Source organism: Ischnura elegans, chromosome 12 (assembly GCF_921293095.1).
Source record: "Ischnura elegans chromosome 12, ioIscEleg1.1, whole genome shotgun sequence".
Classification (NCBI taxonomy): Eukaryota; Metazoa; Arthropoda; class Insecta; order Odonata; family Coenagrionidae; genus Ischnura; species Ischnura elegans.
This window is the reverse complement of record NC_060257.1, coordinates 1,193,972-1,216,770: the sequence shown is the minus strand read 5'-3', so window position 1 is coordinate 1,216,770 and position 22,799 is coordinate 1,193,972. Positions and strand designations below refer to the sequence as shown.

Genomic DNA, 22,799 nt, shown 5'->3' with positions numbered 1-22,799 from the left:
GATCAGTTCACCTCGAGTAAAGGAACATTGAAGATAGTTCTGCCGTGGTTATGCAACGCTTTCTAATACGAATTTCCAATCTGGCACAATAGCGATGATTTTAGCATTAAGGAACTTCATTTGCCACAAAATCATGTGACAATGATAAATATAACGTAAATATACAACATTAACATATATCGCGAAAATGTTGCATCTATATTGCAACCCTTTGCTTTTATTTGCTGTTGATTAGCGTCGTTCATCAATGTTTTAAAGAATTTACAACAACACACTAGAGGAGAATAAACATCGTAACATTATTTTATGTATTTTTATACATCTACACTGTGAAGCATGCATTTTAACAGTGGCGGCTTGCCCATAAGGACTCTCGGACTCCGCCCCTTCCCATGATTTGAAAAAAGGAAAAAAATAAATGCCCATTCAATCATAATTATTCATCTAATTTGTTCTCTCTATCAAATGATTTTTCAAAATCCAAGAAGCAGGCACACGCCTCTTGGTTATATTCTTTGTTTCTCCCAACTTGGGTGCAAACCAAAGTGTTTTTTTTAATGAAAAATGAAAAAGCAGGAGCTATTTCCACAATTTTAAATTTAATGGTGCTACCGGTTTCGTTTTACAGCATCATCAGATACCTTATGATGCTCTAAAGCGAAACCGGTAGTACCATTAAATTTAAAATTGTGGAAATTGCTCCTGCTTTTTCATTTTTCATTATGTCACGTTTCCACTCCATCTCACCTGAAACCTCAGATTATATGTTTTTTTATCGTATACATCGAAAATGTAGGAAAACTCGCCAAAATAGCGCGAGAAGTTCGCATTTGTAGCCGCGGGGCGCTGGCCAGAACGTCCCAATCCAACACAATGCAGTTATATGAAGAGTGGTAGTGGTGGGGGCCGCTGGTGCTATGAAGCATGTAAGCTTGTGCCTTATGGAAGTCTTGGGACGCCGCCCGAGCATGCGCAGAGCGACGTATCTAGTGAGTTCATCATCGCCGCGCCGGCCGGCGGCCGTATATTCTGGCGTCTACTTGCAATCACCCGCTTTGTGCCTGTGAAATCCACATTTTGCGTAGAATACTCAAAACAACTAAGCCGTCTTCAAGTCAGCTACATCCATACTCAGTAGGCCGGCCCTTATTTTTCAGAATTGCGAAAAGTTATGTTTTCCTAGTCTCAAAATGATCCAAATGAGGTTTATATCCACGTGTTAAAATTTGGTTACTTTAAAATAACGGCAACCCGTGCCCCAAGGGCCCTAAGTACTAAGGGCCCTCAACTGAGTTTTTTGGGGCCTAAAAAGGGCTATTTCTATGTAAAATGTAAAAGTAAAGCCCTTTTGGGCCGATTTTCTGTTCGTTTTGACCTATCTCTAAGCGTTTAGGAGATATCGTCCGTCGTAATGCAATCCCCCCCCCCCAGGGTGCCGCCCCGCACCGCGGCGCCGCTGAGGTAGGGCCCGCACCACTTACTAGACACTTCCCCTCCACCCCCTCCCCTCCCTCGGCAAAGACTTTGCTCCTGATGACAAGATTTACATGCTAGTGGTACAGTATTGAATAGGTTGTTCCTCTTGTGTCATGATTAATGTTGTTAAAGCCTGTAATGTCAATTTTAACCCTTCATCGCCGTTCTATGTACTGGGTACCGACCCCTTAAACCTTGACTTTTTGCCGCCATACGGCCGCGAACCATTCCATCAGGCTTTGTTTCCAAAGTGCTCTTTATGTGCAAAATATTATAAGCATGTGATACAATTGTGTCTATGGATTATAAAGGAATGAAGGGAATGAGCAGGGCTTCCAGGGCTCCAACAGTAGATAGAAATATTCAGGAAGAAGTAACGAGGCAGTCAGTTCACGGATGTAGATCACTGTGAAGAGATAGTGTTATTCTTGTGTATAGTGTGCAAAGGATAGGAAGTACTAAGTTTTTTAGGATGTAAAGAGAAAAGTGGTGAAATAAATACTTTATCGTGAACGTAACGTTCATTTTAAGAATAGACCAACAAGGAAAGGCATGTAATCAAGACTAAATCCAGGCATTGAACTGGTTGGAAAAGAAAGTGAAGAAATACTCGGCTCAAATTTACCTATAGGGAGAGAAGTACTGTGTGTTTTCTCTATCACCTAATCGGTTCGAAATTTGTAAGACTTAGTGCGAGAAAAACAGTGAGAAATGCGTCTCATCCATAGTATAAAAGTAGAATTCCTGTTATTACGGAAAATAAGGCGATTGAGATGTTAGAAAAATGACGGAAAGAATGGATGAACGTGCAACGACATAAAGAGAGCGGGAACTACAGTAGAGATGAAGAGAAGAGAATCTTTCGTAACAAAACTTGATGATTTGTTTGACCTTGTTGGTAACAAATTCGTCGTCTTCTCTTCGTCGTCAAGAGAAGACGACGAATTTGTTACCAACAAGGTTATTCGCTAGACAAGAAGAGTCCGCTCGTCGCTCAAGGACAGGGGTGAGAGTTCTGCTGACGTCAACTCCGCCCCCCTCCCCCCACTACTCCGGTGGATGGGGGAGGTGGACGAGTATATTAATTGACCTCCGATTTCCGTAATTTCATTCATCGCCTGATGATGCGTCCTGCAACGGTCGCGAAAGCTTGCACGACAAAGCGCAACACGCAGCTGCACCCGGAAGCCATTATCAACAATGAAAATATATTTTATTTTGGTTAATTTACCGAAATTCATGGACAGAGTGAAAATAAATTGATCTCTTGGATTGGAAGTATTGTTATGGTAATTAAATTCTTTCTAAGGTAAGCACATTTCTTTAGAGGCTAGATATTGTCATTAGGAGCAAAGTCTTTGACGAGGGAGGGGAGGGGGTGGAGGGGAAGAGTCTAGTAAGTGGTGCGGGCCCTACCTCAGCGGCGCCGCGGTGCGGGGCGGCACCCTGGGGGGGGGGGATTGCATTACGACGGACGATATCTCCTAAACGCTTAGAGATAGGTCAAAACGAACAGAAAATCGGCCCAAAAGGGCTTTACTTTTACATTTTACATAGAAATAGCCCTTTTTAGGCCCCAAAAAACTCAGTTGAGGGCCCTTAGTACTTAGGGCCCTTGGGGCACGGGTTGCCGTTATTTTAAAGTAACCAAATTTTAACACGTGGATATAAACCTCATTTGGATCATTTTGAGACTAGGAAAACATAACTTTTCGCAATTCTGAAAAATAAGGGCCGGCCTAATACTCAGTTACTGCTAGTTTAAGTGATGGCAGTTCCAATCCATTGAAAACCACGTTCAATTGTGGAGTCAAGAGTGGGGACTCGAACTTAATCTGAGCAAATGCATGGCGGTACATTTTTTGCGGAATTCGTCCAACACTAACAATGTTTATGCAGTGGATGGCATTAACATAAAGGCAACAGACGAAGTGAAGTACCTGGGAGTTACGATAACCTCGAACCTCACGTGGGGAACACATATAAAGAATATTTGCGGCATAGCCCTGAAGAAATTAGGATTCGACAAGCGTGTTGTGGGAAGATTTTCGGATGAGAAAGTAAAAGAAAGGTGCTATTTCATACTCGTCCGACCGCACCTTGAATATGCAGCGAGTGTATGGGATCCAGTGCAGAAAGACTTAATCCGCGAACTGAATAAGATACAAAGGAAGGCTGCGAGTTTCGTCAAAAACAGCTACGGGCGTACAGACAGTGTTACCCAGATGTTAAGCGAATTAGGCTGGGAGCCGTTGGAGACTCGGAGGCTGCGCGCTAGGCTAAGATTGCTTGAACAATTAAGAATGGATATCTTTAAGAGCGACACAGAGAACATAATCTTAGAGCCACACTTATTTCCAGGTCCGGCAGAAGCGATAAATTAAGAGAGATTTTTTGCCGAACGGATAGATATGGGAATTCGTTTTTCCCCCGAACAATAAAGGACTTTAATAAACGCTTGTCCCAACCTCGTTAGAGCACTTCTTTTTTTTTAATAGCTGTAAACGGCTGGTGTCCTAACACCCCCTGCCACACGCCTTTTAGGCGGCTTGCGGGGTATTATGTAGATGTAGATGTAGAATTGCGTGAAAACTTACCTATAATGATTTATGTTGTCACTAAAATGATGAGTAAAAGTTTAAGGGAATGTGTCAGAGGTCGATGGAACTGGCATACTGCTCCTCCGTCCATTTACATTAACTCGTGATGTTCATCTCATTATGAATGTCACGTACATCTTTGGGCGTTTAAATACAATACATATTTATTATATTACGGTAATGCCTAATGTATCTACCAATACTTATGCGATCGACAGTTGTACGAGTATATTCGTCAACCACAGTAACGAATTAAGCTGGTGATGCGAGGGATTAAATCGGGAGCGACAACACGAATCAAATCTGTACTGTAACTTCACGAATCAAATTACACGGTGCGGTTACTGGATACGGCCCTTAGTTTCGGGACCCAACAAAGCGGGACATAGGACCGCATCCAGAAACCGCACAGAACTTGCAGCGAATCCGAATGCTGCATGCTATATCCAGAAACCTCACCACTCCAAATCACTCCAAATTGGTGGGGGGGGGGGGGTTAGGACTATTTCTTTGTTTTCATTGTTTAAAGCTTAAATGCTTGATGTTAAAGAATTCCATGGCTGTAACATAGTTTACTGTTTTTTTACATTCCACCAAAAGTACTAATTTGACAATGTAACTGATTACCTATTTCTCCCTGTCTTACGCATGCTATTATTGCCTGTTAATCGCATCGTGGAGATGTCTGAAACAGGCTGTAACGAGGAGAAAAAAATCGATATCTTACCGAGGAGTCTAAAAGAGAGATTCACAATTGATGTTTATACTAAAAATACTTATAAAGTACTGAGATCAGGACCCAAGGGGGTGATGGGGTCCTCTGAGGCTACAATACACCGGGGCCGGGATTCAGTCACTTAACTGATACGCCCGCGCTCCCGGGGAGGGGTGAGGAAGGGAAGGGAAAAGGAAAGAGGCGCCGCCGCTATGGGAGCCCGTCGACGCCTCCGGGGTAAGAATAGGGTTGGAAGAGACGGGATGGGGTAATACACCTTAACGCTATGGAAGCGACCACTGCTAGCGAAACCATAATTTAATTTTTCTGCAGAAAGGAAAGATTTTCCTATGAGGAAGAAAAAGCCGACGATTTTCCGTAGATTTCATAAAAGACAGTTGGTTGTACATAAAAGTCTAAGTTGCTCATGAGAGGAGCCATTAAAAACTTTTCTGGCGCTAAATACGCGAAGAACATCAGACACATGAGTTAATAAATATTGGTTATGGCTTATTCAACAATTGGACAGCAGATATTTTCCTGCACACCGCGTAAAGGCCCGGGAGATAATTTGCTTGAAATTACTACAACACGCTGCACAAACCATATTATACAATACTACGCTTTTATATTAACTAAACGCCCGATAAACAGCATTTTCCACCTGAATGACCTTCACTGATCCCGAGGAGCAGATATTTTGAGCTGTTCTTTTTACTGAACAGGTCATAGTGAACGGTTCATCAAAATGAACTGTTTAACCCACGTCTAAGAGTAGCTGAGCAAAAGAAAATCAATTACCGGTAACGATTATATTTCAGCGTTTTGTTAATGGTACTATTTTCAAGTAATTAAAAAACCTTAACTTCTACCTGTAATGTACTCATTTATTTCAGACTTATTGCCAAGCGCAACACGTCTGAAATAAATGCCAAAGCCTAAGTAATAACCAAAAGCATTGCGTTAAACTAGCATTTTAAGAAAACGTTCAATAATCCCTCGTGCATGAATCTCGTAAGCAGTTTTAAAAAGATTTTTGAAAAGTAGCTACTCTATAACTGTAATTGGAACTATGACTAGTTACTTCTTGAATTTTTAACTGGTGCTCTAACTGAGCCCACTTATGTTTGTTCCATAGTACCAATCTCTGGTAATCACGCGCCGTATAACCCAAAAAAGCAGCGCGCCTGTGCGTGTACTGACCTCGTAGTTTCCGAGTACCACATCACCGTCCAGAAGATTGTTGCGCAGGTCGATCTTCTCGAGGAGACTGGGCAGGAGCTGTTGCTGTTGATGCTGGCTGTGGCTGTCGTCGTCCTGGTTCCAGCACCTCCTCTTCTCCCCTCCTACTCCTTCCCCCTCCTCCTGAAACACACCGTCAACATAGCATTGCCTCTCACCACCTTTATTCTCGCGGCTGTGCCTAAAAGGCACCGAGCACATCCACCGGGTTGTGGATGGTGTTGGGTCGACCTCTAGATATACGGCCGTATTCATAGATTTCCGCTAAAACACGCTAGTAGGGCGACTAACTTAGTCCGCTACTAATACCTTTTAGTCGCCAACTAAGATATGGTATTCATGGATTGTATTACGTGAGCTACTAAGAGCTACTAACTTAGTATGCTACTAGCCAGCTCGGCAGCCGATACTCGGTAGCGATTTGGGTTCAACCCGCTAGGCTACGCTTGACAACACTGCATCTGACTCCTCCGCGGCGCGGAAAATTCGTAACACCATCAAACAAAAGATATTGATTCAGCAAAATGCATTGAAATTTTTACTTCATAATGGATGATTCGATGTGATATCTCATCTCAGTCATTTTTTGATTGCTGTACACAAAAATTATGCAATACCTTTGGGAAAGGGTAGATTTATGAGTAATACCGAAGCATTTGTATGTTTGAGATGCAGTTATTGCTTTACAAACGGCCGTATATTTATTGATCATATACATTGCATATTGTTTGCACTTCCGATATTTGTTTCCATTAGTGTATGCGTAATTAGTATGGAAAAACATAACTAGCAACGTCAGTATTATACATATCTGTATTCGGAAAGCAGAAATACACCTCAATGTCGGAGTAGAAACGAAAACTTTTGCAATGCAGAAATGAAACGTTAAGAAAATAACGTTGAGATAAATGTGTGAATGATACACATTTATTACGTTACAAACACCTACGTGCGAGCAATTAGTAACATATGTTTGCAACTCCTAAAATGTTAGTCAAGGAAACAACAATCTGCTTCGCTACATTTAAATATTTCAAATATTGACAGCGTGCGGAAATATACGGCATATAGTTTACTAGAGGTGGTTAATGCAAAAAACAAAGCATAATTAACGTAACTTCTTTTACTTATTTATTGCTGATCATATCACAAATAGCACTACAACGCACACAACATTTCACTTCACATTTCACGAGCTGTCTTTATGACACTTATAATCCGTACATTCTGAATCAAATGGTTCAATGAAAAGCTTGACTCACACTTAATTTAAAACACTATAACGTAACTCTAGTAAACAATGATAATCAGTTTTCCAATCACTCCGCACACACCAAAAGAATTTGCACTCGTTGACGTTCGAAAGAATTCTTCACATCTTACTTCCCACTCATCACTAATGATTTAGAATCAGTTGATGTTATGGGTGAACCGGAGTTTAGGCCCCTTGGCGTATTGGCGGCGGTTTCTAGAACTATTTAGGAAATATAAAATATATAAATATAATTACCATTACGTAGACAATGAAATAAATAGGCTGAAACAAATTTTTAAACCAGAAATTGTAACATCAACAAACTTCCAATCTCACTCTCCACTATCACTCGTACCGTAACCAAAACAAAAACAACAGCGCAACGAAATACGCGAAATGTAAACACTGCCGAAAGCTCACGATAAAGTGACTAGAATAAGTAATATAATCAAACACAAATTATAAGCGTACAAACGAATGAAAATTTATAAGCGTTTGCTGTATCCCTAAAGAACAACTGCTTCAAATATGAAACATATTCCCTTCGCAACAGCTAGTAGATACCTTTGATCGAAATGGTTAAACCAGTATGAAAGAAATAAATAATTTTGTCGAAGCTCATACACTCACAAATCACTTCACTTGTCGCTTCACTCTTTACTTCATCGTCTATATGCAATCAATTCACTCAGGGGCGCATTGAATGTACAAATTGTGTTCACTTACACTAGAGGCACAAGTTCACTGCAAGTCGTAGCTTCCTCGCAGCTACGAAAAACTTTCAATTCCTGTCAACAATTACACTACATACGTTGCCTGCCTTACTTTAAGAATGGATTCTCGTATTCCATTTTGGCACAAATGCATAAAAACTCTATAACAGTATACAAATAAAACCGGAGTTCGATCATCCACAACGGTCCGCCATATTTAGTAGCTCCCTTAGACAAGGCCGGAGGGCGACTAAGAACCGGCTACTAAGATAGTAGCATACTAAGCTTAGTAGCCCTTACTAACGATCTATGAATACCATTTTGCTAGTAAGCTACTACTTAGAACGCTACTTAGGCGTTAGTAGCTTACTAAGGAAACTATGAATACGGCCGATAGAGTTTAGCTGCTGCGTTTTAACGTCGTGGTGGAATAAATGCGACAACATTCCGATGTGATAGGAGTCTATCCCTGCGTAAAATAGGCCATCCAAATGACAGTTGAAACCTGTGACGATGCAGTGACTTCGCGACGGGAGGCCGCCGACAATTATTCCTTCCGTCATCCGGGGAAGAGGGCACTAGTTCTTCTTCATGTCAGTGAAGGAGGAGACCATATTGGTCGATACAGCGACACTTACAGTCCGGCCGTCGGGGGTTGTCCGATGGCATTTAGAAGGGTCCAAATCGGGGTAGGGGGAAAGATTGCCAGGCAAGGAAGGAAAACGCCCACCTCACATGTGTTGAAAAATCTAAATATTATATAGAAAATAAAAAAATAAAAAATATAAAAAGGGTTCCGTGCAGAAAGCAGCCAAAGGGCGTGAAGGGCCCAAAGGAAGAATCCCCTGCTTGGGTGATTCGAAGAAAGGGCTTGTTTTGGTGGTTCATATGCATGCGAAAACGTTGCGAGGGCGTGAGGTGGGACAGCGGTTGCCTTCAAACCGTGCTGGGTTCTCCTTTTGAATTTCCATCGGACAACTCTCGCCGGCTGACCTATGCATCACTGCAGGCGAGGCAACATTGACTTTAGCGGCTGTAGTGCTGCGATATGGAATCCGAGGGAAAAACCATCACTTAATCATACCGAGAAGTTGCAAATTTTCCGCTAACAATAAATATTTTATAAAACACACGATGGCATTCTCTCGAGTAAAATGCTTCGAAGGTAAATTAGCCTCCCATTCGGACATACGGGCATAAGTACTTCTCGTGAGATTACATCGGTCAAATGTGATGGAATGTTAAGGATAGGAACACCTTTATTCATGCTAGTAAACTCTATTGTTTGAAAATCAATCATGTCGTGGCTTGCCATAAAAACAATGACATTTTCCATAATTGCAATTTTTGAAAAAAGGAGTTAAGTGGATCAAAATCAAGTACCCATCCTACATTCGATGAGAATAATATAATAAATTTAAGACGTCAGGGTGATTGAGACTTTGATTTGCATGATATCTTATGAGATTTCCCGACCAAAATTAACTTTTTCAGCGTTTCCGTCTAAGGATTTTCTTTAGTCATCATCTAAAAGATAATTTTATACGAAATAATCGTTAAATTTATGGTCTCAACACTTCTGTGCGTAAATTGGTTTAACCCAATTGTAATGGTGATGTTAAATGGAATATTTAGAAGATGAGTTGAGCAACTGTTTTCAAAACCTAGCGATGGGTATTGCTAGTGGCTCACATGGGTCGTACTCAATAATTTCCACGGCAAATTCAAAATAAATTGGGCAAATGTATGCATGCGGCAGCTGGGCCACGGACTCACGCGTGATTGGCCGCCGTCGTGGTCCGTGAGTTTGGCTGCCGCCGCACCTAGGCTGCGGATGCGGTTCTTGCCGAGCAGCAGGCACCTGAGGCGCCGAGGCAAAGCGGACGGCATGGCGGACAGTGCGTTGTCCTCTGCGCTCAGCCACTGCAACCTGGAACATACCATTCAATCACTCATTAATCTCACATACCACCACATTTTTTTAGGGTAGAGAGTAGGGCAGAGTAAGGGTTGATTTGGGGATACTAATCATGGGGTTCCGTTAAAAAAGCAATAACGTGCTCCAAATGTCAAAAAAGTCCTTGTGAAAATAATGATAGTTCATCAGAAAAATCAGATATAGTATACACTGAGAAAGTTACATTATCAGTAATGTTATCAAAATCGCGTACAGAATAAGCTCTATTGATCGTAGTTTTAAATTGCCGTAGTATTAAGACCAAATTTGCTGATTTACACCATCTAATTCTAAAAAAAGAAGCTGGTGTAATCATAGGAACTGAAAGTTGGTTATCGGATGAAATACATGAGAGAGAGATCTTCCCGAAATCATATACGATGTGCAGGAAGGGCCGTAAAACGAGGGCAGTAGAAGGAGTATTCATTGCATTCAAGGATTAGATCACAAGCAGAGCCGAGAAATTTCCAGATAGTGAATTGGAAAGTGTTTGGTGTTCAATCGAATGATAAGCTAGAGATACTTTATATGCGAATACTATTGGCCACCAGATTCAAGCCTGAATTCAGTTTTGGAGTTGTATAGTCAGATAAGGCGTTTTACTTCTCAGAATAATCGTAATAGTGTTATAATTGGCGGCAATTTCAATGTTCCATCGATCGATTGTGAAAAATATTTTTTTTAATTAAAGGAGGAAAAGAAAATGAGCTGTGCGAAACTTTGTTTTATATTTCAATTCCTTGACTCAGTTGGTAGATACACCTACCAGGGGTAACAACATACTAGACCTCTAATCTATGAATAGCGCAGTTTGTGTAATCTGAACTGAGGCTGCGGATGGTAAAAGTGACAACAAGGCAGTGCATGGAAAATTTTATATCGTATCAGATAGATAACCTGCGCCGAGAAGAAGGGCCTACTTATTCCATAAGGTGGATTTTGAATGTTTAAAGAAGTACTTGTCCAACTCATTTACTTGTTTCAAAGACGCTACTCTCAGCCGTTGGGCAAACGACGCGACGCATGAAACAAGCTTTTTAAATAATGGAAGAGGCTGTGGCTAATACAATTCCGAGTAATTTTAAATGTTTGAATGCTGAACTAAGATGGTACAATGCTAAAGCCCGTAAAGCTCTAAAGCGATAAAGGGCAATTCAATCTATAATGAAAAAGACACATGCGGGTCTTACGTGTGAGAAAATACAAGTAATGCGTTAAATTATAAAAAATGGAAACAATGGACAAAGAATATCCGTAGGGAGGATTTGACTGAATCCAAAACAAAAATATTGGGCGAATATTTAGACGACAGTTGTAAGGCTTTCTGGTCATACGAAAGGGAGGTACAGGGAAATAGCGCTATAATGTCTGCATTTGTGAATAAATGAGGCAAAAGAGTGACGAGCAATTGAAATTAAGCTAATCTCTGAAATACCTTGTTTCATAGTGTCTTCAATAATTTCCCGAAAAATATATTAACACCTTTACCTCGACTATACGAAGAACAAATTTCATCTATCTGTATTTCAATCAGTGGTTTAGAAAAACAACTCAGCTCTATATTAATCTATAGATATTGCCAGGCACTGATCTCATTCCAGCTAAAGTATATAAGAAATCAGCATCAGAGACACCACCTTACTTGAAGATAGTGTTCAAAAAATCCCTTGCAGAGCACACCGTCTCTGAAGATTGGAAAATAGCAAACGTCACGCCTATGTTTAAATGTGGGGATAGAGAAAAGCATAGTAATTACCGTCCGATTTCTCTTACTTACATTTCTTGCAAAATATGGGAACATATTATTTTCAGTATGAAAATGAGTCATCTAGATAGCCAAAATCTGTTAGCAAAAGAACAGCACGGATATTAAAAGGGAGGTCTTGTGAAACTCAACTTACTCTCCTCGTTCACGATATCTTAGCCGCTTGTGACAGACATGTTCAGGTCTTCGTCATATTTTTGGACTTCAGAAAGGTATTCTTTAAGGATCCGCATTTTAGCTGATTCAAAATTTGGACGCATGTGGAATTGATATACACGTTATTGGTTGGAACAAAGATTTTACAAACGAATGCGAACAGTGGGTTGTTTTGGATGGAGTTAGCTCGGATAAAATTCAAGTTACCTCAAGTGTGCCCCGAGGAAGTTTTACAGGTCCTCTTTTATTCCTTCATTACATTAACGACATGACCAAATGACTGGTGCAGCACTTGGGAGTAAGAATTAAATCTTGAAAAGTGAGTGGTGATGATTTTTTTGGAAAAAGGATATATCTTCAAGAAGGAGCTACACCGCTAACGGGATTCCATTATCAAATACCGAATTCGTCAAATACTTGGGGGTCACCATTGCCCGGGATCTTTCGTGGGGTAAACACATACGTGAAATATGCGGGAAAGCTAACCGTAAACTGGGATTTGTAAAAAGAATACTCGGTAAATGCCCAAAAGAGGTGAAATAAATAAGCTACCTGACTGTAATGAGGCCTCACTTAGAATATGCTGCTAGCGTATGGGACCATTTCGAAGTAGGACTAATAGCTGAAATCAATAGAGTACAGCGTAGGGCGTCCAGATCAGTGATGAGTTGCTACGACAAAAAGTGCAGCGTTTCCAGTAAGTATGTTTCACGAGTCACAATGGGGATCTTTAGAGGAGCGTAGATCGAAATACAGGCTTAACTTACTAAGGAAATTCGAAGAAGATATTTTCTCAGACGACGTGGATCACATCATTCTTTTCCCGTCGTACTATGGTATACGTGATAATGAGAAGAAAATAAAAGAAATAGAGTGAAAAACAGAGAGATTTAAAATTCTTCCCTCGTACGATTAGGATAGCAACGTTGTATCAATTGATAGGATTAATGGCGTCACTCGCTAGGATGACTCTTTGCATGCAGAAACGTTTCTGCAACTGACACGCCGGGAAAACCTAAGATCATACATGACTCATGTTTTTTCCAAAGTTTTATCCTTGAATGTATTAGCCATAGGAATTACTAATCGTTGAAAAAAATTGTCTTTCATGAATATTCGTGTATATTTTGATCATATACACAATATTTCTATTGCCGTGAGGTATGCATGTGGCGATCCTCTTACACACCTGCAAGATAATGAGAAATCATTTTGGTCGTACGCGAGAGATCTTCAGGGAAAACATTCAACCGTAGATTCGTTATTTGATAAAGATGGTAAACTGGTTACCAAAATTATTGACAAAGCTAACACGTTAAATTCCCACTTCAAAAGTGTAACACTACTGACGATACTCAATTTAATTTAGACATCCCATATACTGAGGAATCGATGGAAGAAATCTCTTTACAACGTGATGGGATAACTAAACAACTGCAATCGATTAAGGATAGTGAATCTCCGGGTCCGGAGGGAATACCCGCGCGTGTCCTCAAGGAGTTAGCTCCACAGATCGCACCTTACTTAGAGATCATATTCAAGAAGTCACTCTCCGAAGGGAAGTTACCGCCAGACTGGAAAATTGCAAGGATTACACCAATATTCAAAAAGGGAAACAGACATGACCCAGGTAACTACCGTCCAATTTCATTAACATCGATTATACGCAAGATACTTGAGCATATCATCGTTAGCAATATCATGACTTTCTTGGACAAACGGAACTTCCTCCATGACTATCAGCATGGATTCCGAAAAGGTAGATCATGTGAGATACAGCTCGCGCTCTGTCTTCAAGATGTTCTAAAATCTAAAAAAAGTGAATCGAAAAGACAAGTTGGCATTATTTCTAGATATTTACGGCCGTATTCATAGTTTCCTTAGTAAGCTACTAACGCCCAAGTAGCGTTCTAAGTAGTAGCATACTAGCAAAATGGTATTCATAGATCGTTAGTAAGGGCTACTAAGCTTAGTATGCTACTATCTTAGTAGCCGGTTCTTAGTCGCCCTCCGGCCTTGTCTAAGGGAGCTACTAAATATGGCGGACCGTTGTGGATGATCGAACTCCGGTTTTATTTGTATACTGTTATAGAGTTTTTATGCATTTGTGCCAAAATGGAATACGAGAATCCATTCTTAAAGTAAGGCAGGCAACGTATGTAGTGTAATTGTTGACAGGAATTGAAAGTTTTTCGTAGCTGCGAGGAAGCTACGACTTGCAGTGAACTTGTGCCTCTAGTGTAAGTGAACACAATTTGTACATTCAATGCGCCCCTGAGTGAATTGATTGCATATAGACGATGAAGTAAAGAGTGAAGCGACAAGTGAAGTGATTTGTGAGTGTATGAGCTTCGACAAAATTATTTATTTCTTTCATACTGGTTTAACCATTTCGATCAAAGGTATCTACTAGCTGTTGCGAAGGGAATATGTTTCATATTTGAAGCAGTTGTTCTTTAGGGATACAGCAAACGCTTATAAATTTTCATTCGTTTGTACGCTTATAATTTGTGTTTGATTATATTACTTATTCTAGTCACTTTATCGTGAGCTTTCGGCAGTGTTTACATTTCGCGTATTTCGTTGCGCTGTTGTTTTTGTTTTGGTTACGGTACGAGTGATAGTGGAGAGTGAGATTGGAAGTTTGTTGATGTTACAATTTCTGGTTTAAAAATTTGTTTCAGCCTATTTATTTCATTGTCTACGTAATGGTAATGTGAAATAACATCAACTGATTCTAAATCATTAGTGATGAGTGGGAAGTAAGATGTGAAGAATTCTTTCGAACGTCAACGAGTGCAAATTCTTTTGGTGTGTGCGGAGTGATTGGAAAACTGATTATCATTGTTTACTAGAGTTACGTTATAGTGTTTTAAATTAAGTGTGAGTCAAGCTTTTCATTGAACCATTTGATTCAGAATGTACGGATTATAAGTGTCATAAAGACAGCTCGTGAAATGTGCAGTGAAATGTTGTGTGCGTTGTAGTGCTATTTGTGATATGATCAGCAATAAATAAGTAAAACAAGTTACGTTAATTATGCTTTGTTTTTTACATTAACCACCTCTAGTAAAATATATGCCGTATATTTCCGCACGCTGTCAATATTTGAAATATTTAAATGTAGCGAAGCAGATTGTTGTTTCCTTGACTAACATTTTAGGAGTTGCAAACATATGTTACTAATTGCTCGCACGTAGGTGTTTGTAACGTAATAAATGTGTATCATTCACACATTTATCTCAACGTTATTTTCTTAACGATTCATTTCTGCATTGCAAAAGTTTTCGTTTCTACTCCGACATTGAGGTGTATTTCTGCTTTCCGAATACAGATATGTATAATACTGACGTTGCTAGTTATGTTTTTCCATACTAATCACGCATACACTAATGGAAACAAATATCGGAAGTGCAAACAATATGCAATGTATATGATCAATAAATATACGGCCGTTTGTAAAGCAATAACTGCATCTCAAACATACAAATGCTTCGGTATTACTCATAAATCTACCCTTTCCCAAAGGTATTGCATAATTTTTGTGTACAGCAATCAAAAAATATGTCTGAGATGCGATATCACATCGAATCATCCATTATGAAGTAAAAATTTCAATGCATTTTGCTGAATCAATTTCTTTTGTTTGATAGTGTTACGAATTTTCCGCGCCGCGGAGGAGTCAGATGCAGTGTTGTCAAGCGTAGCCTAGCGGGTTGAACCCAAATCGCTACCGAATATCGGCTGCCGAGCTGGCTAGTAGCATACTAAGTTAGTAGCTCACGTAATACAATCCATGAATACCATATCTTAGTAGGCGACTAAAAGGTCTTAGTAGCCGACTAAGTTAGTCGCCCTACTAGCGTGTTTTAGCGGAAATCTATGAATACGGCCGTAAGAAATCTTTCGACACGGTACCTCACAACAAACTTCTTTAAAAATTACAGTCATGCGGATTAAACAAATCGGTGATAAAATAGATACTTTGTGAATGATCGTAAACAAAAAGTAATTCTTGACGGAATTAGCTCATGTATTAGATCATTGTAGTTAAAGTGACATCAAGAAGCGTGATCGGCCCCTTTTGTTCATTATATACATTAATTACCTCTATTTCCGAATTAGCAGTAAAATCCGCTCATTTGCTGACTACGCTGTCACCTATCGTGAGATTAGTGACAACACTGGCTTTGAAATGTAACAACGTTAATTTTTGGAGCCAAGATGGGGGCTCGAACTTAATCTGAGAAAATGCACCGCGGTACATTTTTGCAGAGTTCGTCCAACTGTAACCATGTTTATGCTGTGGATGGTATTAACATATAAAATCAACAGACGAAGTGAAGTACCTGGGAGTTACGATAACCTCGAACCTCTCGTGGGGAACACATATAAGGAATATTTGCGGCATAGCCCTGAAGAAATTGGGATTCGTCAATCGTATTGTGGGAAGATTTTCGAATGAGAAAGAATAGAAAGGTGCTATTTCATACTCGTCCGACTACACCTTGAATATGAAGCGAGCATATGGCACAGGTGCAGAAAGACTCAATCCGGGAAGTAAAATAAAATTCAAAGGAAAGCTGCACGATTCGTCAAAAACTGCTACGGGGTACAGACAGCGATACTCAGATATAAGACGAATTAGGCCGGGAGTCGCAAGAGATTCGGAGGCTGCGCGCTAGGCTTAGATTGCTTGAACAATTGAGAATGGATATCTTTAAGAGAGACACAGAGAACATATTATTAGAGCCCCACTATATTTCCAGGTCCGATAGAAGCGATAAATTAAGAGAGATGTTTTGCCGAGCGGATAGATATGGGAATTCGTTTTTCCCCCGAACCATAAAGGAATTTAATAAACGCTAGTCCTAGCTTCATAAGAGCTCTTCATTTTTTATGCGTAGACGGCTGATATCCTAACACCCCCTTCCACACGCCTTTTAGGCGGCTTGCGGGGTATTACGTAGATGCTGATATAGATGTTGGTGATTGGTCACCCCCTACCAAACACCCTAGAGGTAGCTAGAAGGGTATTCTGTAGATGTAGAGAACGTGTTTGTTTGATACCCAAAAGGGTGACCTGCATTTCGGGAGCTGGTGAACCGCAATTTACATTTATGTATACCTGTCAACCTTTCCCTTGGGCTACAACCTTGTCGCGGTGGAAAGACTTGCGCGTTCCTATGACCCCTAGAGCTGCACTGGCGGGATTAATTCGCAATTATTCCCGGTAGGGCCACCCATGCCAGATAGGTTGAAGGGTAGGAGCCAGACGAAAGGTAGTCCACGTGATGGTGTCACGTGAAAAACACTGTTGGAATATAAGTGGGAAACCCTACCAACTATCTCTTCCCTGAACAAATGGAGTACAACCAAATGAGCCTCGGAATCTCATCGCCCGGGACCCGTCCGCAAAGGGCGGGTGTCGGGCACGGCAGCGAGGTCGGCAAGGTCCTCGGGTTCGCCAACATTGCAGAGACTTATCATCATCATCATCAGCAGCAGCAGCAATGAAGAAGGAAGAAAAGAAGACCAAGAAGATGGAGAAGAAGAAGTCGGCTGTAAATGTAGAGACGTGGAATGTGAGGACTATGATGAGGGCGGGGAAATTAGAAAATACCAAAAGGGAAATGGATAAAGGGAGGATATATATCTTAGGATTATGCGAGGTGAGGTGGAGGGATGGGGGGACTATTGGAGTGATGGGTATAGGGTTATATATAGTGGAGGGGAAGAGAGCCAGCGAGGGGTAGCTTTAGTATTAAACGGGAAGATGGGTAAGCGTGTGGTAGGTATAGACCAGGTAAGCGATAGGATTCTGGTGGTAGAAATTGAGGCGCGGACCACCAACCTTGTTGTGGTCCAAGTTTACATGCCCAATAGAAATCATAGGGAAGAAGAAGTAGATAAGGTGTATGAACAGCTCGAGGAAATAATTAGAGACACACCGGGTAAGAAAAATCTAGTAGTGATGGGGGACTGGAACGCTTCAGTCGGGGAAGGGAGGGATGGAAACGAAATAGGAGATTTTGGTCAAGGAATTCGGAACGTCAGGGGACAATAATCATAAAGGGCGAAGGTACACATGGAAAAGTCCAGGGGATGCGGGGAGATTTCAAATAGACTACATTATGGTAAGACAGAGGTTTAGGAACAGTGTGAAAAACTCGCGCAGCTTCCCTGCAGCGGATGCGGATTCGGACCACAATCTAGTGCTCATGAAATGCAACGTAAGATTCAAAAGACTTATGGAAGTTAGGAAATCGAAGAAATGGAACGTAGAAGCCCTTAAGGGGAGTATGAGGAGGGAATATAAGGAACTAGTGGATATTAGTATACGGGAGATTGAAAGTACTACGACTGTTGAGGAAAGATGGGATAATATAAAACGGGAATAGTCAAAGCGGCGGAGAAGTGAATTGGTTTCGTTGACAGTAGAAGGATAAGGAAGCCGTGGATAACGGAGAACATGATAAGGGAAGTGAAGGAGAGGAGGAAGTGGAAGAACGTGGACACAGAACAGGGAAAAGAATGTATCGACAAATTAATAATCGATTACGGCGTGAAACTAAGAGAGCTAGGGAGGCTTGGTGGAAAGGACAGTGTGAGGAAATAGAAAAGTTTCAGAAGGAAGGTCGAGGCGCTATATGGCAAAGTTAAGTCGTTATCGGGCGGCAAAAGAGGGCAAACCATGCCTAAAATTAAGGCTAAAGATGGGAGGATGCTAACCGAGCGAGAAGAGGTACAGGGTAGATGGAAGGAATACGTGGAGGACCTATATGACGGAATGAACAGACCAGAGAGATTGACTTTAGAAGATGAAAGTGAAGTGGAGGAAGATAATCTTGGGCCGAGGATATTAGATTCGGAAATAGAGAAAGCACTTCGTGAGATGGAGGCTAGGAAAGCAGTAGGCGTGGACAAAATCCCGTGTGAGCTTCTGAAGAATCTAGGGAAGGAAGGTAAGAAAAGGTTTTTCGAACTAGTGCAAAGGATCTACGAGGAGGGGTGTTGGCCGAAAGATTTCGTGAAGACTGTTTTAATTCCGCTTCCGAAAAAGAAGAAAGCTGTGGAATGCGGAGATTATAGGACTATCAACCTAATATCCCATGCGGTGAAAGTAGTGCTGAGGATATTGAACAGAAGAATGGAGGCGAGGGCAAACTAGTAGGAATGATGTTCAAATCAGTGATATTCGCGGATGACCAGGCGTTGATCAGCCAGTCAGCGAGGGGACTTCAGGCTCTAGTGGATGCGTTATACGAACGTTGCGAGGAGTATGGAATGAGAATTAATCACAAGAAAACTAAGGTTATGCGGTTTTGTAAAACATCACGAGCGAGGAATGTAAGACTCAAGATGAAGGTGGGTGGTGAAAAACTTGAACAGGTTGAGCAGTTCAACTATTTAGGCAGTACGTTAGAGGTAAACGGATACAGTAGTAAGGACATTAGGAAGAGAATAGCATTGGCAAAGGAGGCGTTCATAAACAGAAAGGAGCTTCTGAGAGGATCGTTATGTAAGATTTTAAAGAAAAGGTTAGTGACAAGTTTGATCTGGAGTGTAGCACTCTACGGTGCGGAAACGTGGACATTGAGGAAAGAGGACGAGAGAAGATTGGAGGCATTCGTGATGTGGGTATGGAGAAGAACGGAGAGGGTGAAATGGATGGAGAGGAAAAGGAACGATGAAGTGCTGGACATGGTTGGAGAGGAGAGGCAGCTTTTAGAATAGATACGGAGGAGGCAGAAGTTTTTGGTTGGAGGAGTACTTCGCTGGGAGGGGATGTTGAAAATGGTGTTAGAGGGTAGAATGTTAGGGAAACGAGGGAGGGGAAGGAAAAGAATAGGATTTTTAGATAGATTGAAAGGGAGTAGGCCTCACAGTGAATTGAAGAAGGTAGCGCTGGAAGGAAAGGGAGGCTCCCAGATCACTTTTTAAGTACTCCAAAACCAACCTACCTTAATCGGTAGAATACTGTTAATAATAACTATAAGACGTGAAATCATTCGTGAGAAACTCTCAACATTTTCTTTTGATTGTTAGTGGCATCAAGGTCAACAAAGATGACATCCTAGTCACCTTTGATGTAAAATCGATTTCACAAAAATTCCTTGCGACTAAGGTGTCCTAACACCCCTTGCCACACGCCTTTTAAGCGGCTTGCGGGGTATTATGTAGATGTAGATGAAACTGGCAGAGATATGCCTCATAAATACTTTCTTCCGTTGGACGAATAATTTTTACCAACAGACGTCTGGAGCAGCGATGGGTTCCCCTCTCACCCCAGTAGTAGCAAAAAATTAATGGAACGTAAATAAAAAAGTCATCGAGAAAGTGCCCACAAACAAAATATTTGGGTGAGATACATGATGCTTTTATTATCTGGACGCACGGGTAGAATAAGCTTCAAGAATATTTAAATTATTTGAACGGTATCAAGGACCACATAAAGTTTACAATGGAGGTGGAGGATGCCTGAAAACTTCCATTCTTGGACGTTCTCGTGGAAAAGAAGACGATTGGGTAATTAGGGCACGCTATCTATGGAAAACCTACAGCAACAAATCAGTATCTGAACTCCCTATCTCAACATCACCCAGCCCAAATAAATGGAGTGGTCAACGCCTTAATTCACCACTCCCACATGATAAGTGGCCAAAACAACATTCCCGAAAAAAGGCGGAAACTAGGGGTCATTCTGCGATGAAATGGATTCGACGACAGAATTATCTCACGAACATTTAATAAGGTCATGAAAAAGGACAACGAGGAAAAAATAAACACCGCAGAAGCCGCCAACTCCTCAACAAATGACCTCAGCGACCAGAAGAAAGCCTACCAGCACCTGCATCAAAGGGACGACTCACTGAATAGGAAACATGCTACGGAAATTTCAGATAAGGACAATATTCTGTCCTGACGTGAATACAAAACATCTCTTAAATACTGTCAAGGATAGAACTTCACTGCAAGTTGAAGGGGTCTACCGAATTCCTTGTCGTGCCTGTGGGAAGAACTACACCGGCGAAACAGGCAAATCGGTTGAAACACGGCTATGGGAGCACGAGAGAGCGATTCGACTGGGGCAATCGACGAAGTCCGCGGTAGCCGAACACGTTGCGCTGGGCCACAAAATTGACCTGAAAGAGGCAACAATTGTTGCCAAAGTGAAAAGTTTCAAAGTGGGACTCGTCAGATAAGGAATCGAGATAGAAAAAGAGGAGAAGGGCATTTTTAATAGGGATACCGGCCTTAAAATAAGTCGTACTTGGCAACCCGGAAGAATACTCACCAACCTACTCCTCCCACCTCCCGCTTCCCTCCCCCCACCCACTGACACGGATACCTGTGTGTATGAATAAAAAATCCTACCTCATCAGATTCCCAAAGAAACCAGCATCGGTCGGGAAAGGTAAGTTGACGCTGCGATATAACCCAAAAGTTTTTATTTAACGTGACGAGTACCCGAGAAAGTTTTGACGAAGAATTACATTTAATCATGCTTTCGGGCTGTACTTATCCTTTTAGCTTTTGCAATAGGCGAGAATGACTAACAGAATCAATATTTTTTAGTAGAAGAGAAGTAAAAAAGGATGACCATTGTAACTTGTTTGCATTTATCTTCCGTCTTATATATATTGCTTGACGTATATCTTCCGTCAGATCGAGTAGTACAGTTTAGGTGCTAAATCCTGATCTAAATCCCCATTGTCTAGGATCTAGTAGCTTGTTTTTAGTACTGTGATTATTGATTTGATCGAAAACAATTCGCTCAAGCACCTTGGCTGTTGAGCAAATCATTCCTATAGGCCTTTGGGCTATTGGTTTGGTGGGATTTGAACACTTTGGAATGGGGCGGAGCACGTTCTTTTACAAGGGTGGACTCCCAATTTCCATGATGAGTCAGGAATATTTTGTGGAGAGGGCAACAACAGTGGCAGTGACTTTTTTTTAAGAATTTTATAGGGACTTTATCATCTTCTCTAGCATTGGAGAATTTCCTCTCAATTGCTAGCTTAATCTTTGGTGTATACCAGGGAGTCGGGGTACGCGAATGCTTCGGATCGGCGCATTAAGATCGAATGTTTCCTTTAAATGGAGATTTCTTTTTTCGTCGGGTTTCTGGGCTCTCGCCATTCCGTTCCAGTCTCTGCAAGCTAGGTCAGACAAACTTGGTGCGCTCAAAAGTCCTATATATCAATTTATATATATATCAATATATGATCAATTTTATCGTTTGCTCAGGGACTTTGAATTCATACACGAGTTGATCGTGGCAAGAACACGTTTGTATCTATGAGCTGGTGTATTATAACTACTTTATTACGGTCATCAACACAGAAAATGTCTGACAAGGTTGTAAGATTGAGTTTGTTGTATGAATACAGCAGGTTGGTTCTGCGGATAAGATGCTAAGGTTAAAACCGGATGTCATATCTTGTAACATCTAGTTCGGTGGAGACGGGCTAAAGATATTTATATTAAAATCACCCATGATGACTACCTGCTCGTAATTCATCACGATAGAACCGAGAAAAATTTCAAAACCATATAACCACTCGAATTTAGGGGCATGTGTGCAATTACGAGTGACAGCTTCAGTAGGACCCGTCTTATCTCTGGACACATGCATTCGGGCTTAGAGGAGTAGGTGACAGAAGATGTAACCAAAACTTAGCAGATCACAAACTGTATAAGAGTGTACTCGCTCCCCATTCTCTCTTTCCTTCTCAGTCATTTCGGAAAAGAGTGTAATGGTTCAATACCAAAAAATCATCACCAACGGCCGATTTCAATCATGTTTCAATTACACCTATTACATGTGCCTCTCTTGAACCCTAATGCATTCTAAATTCATTAAAATGTGCGAAAAGTGATAGGGCGTTAATTAACGAAACATTTATATTTTTATCA

General features: G+C 41.0%; 1 protein-coding gene across 1 annotated transcript in view; it reads right to left on the bottom strand.

Annotated features, from left to right (window-relative positions):
- Positions 1-22,799, bottom strand: part of LOC124169085 (protein phosphatase PHLPP-like protein) — a 204,865-nt gene that overhangs the window by 95,500 nt on the left and 86,566 nt on the right. Inside the window, exons 8-9 of the mRNA XM_046547559.1 lie at positions 9,778-9,931; positions 5,995-6,156 (exon numbers count right to left, since the gene is read on the bottom strand). Of these exons, the coding sequence (XP_046403515.1) occupies positions 5,995-6,156; positions 9,778-9,931 (316 nt within the window). The remainder of the gene's footprint in view (positions 1-5,994; positions 6,157-9,777; positions 9,932-22,799) is intronic.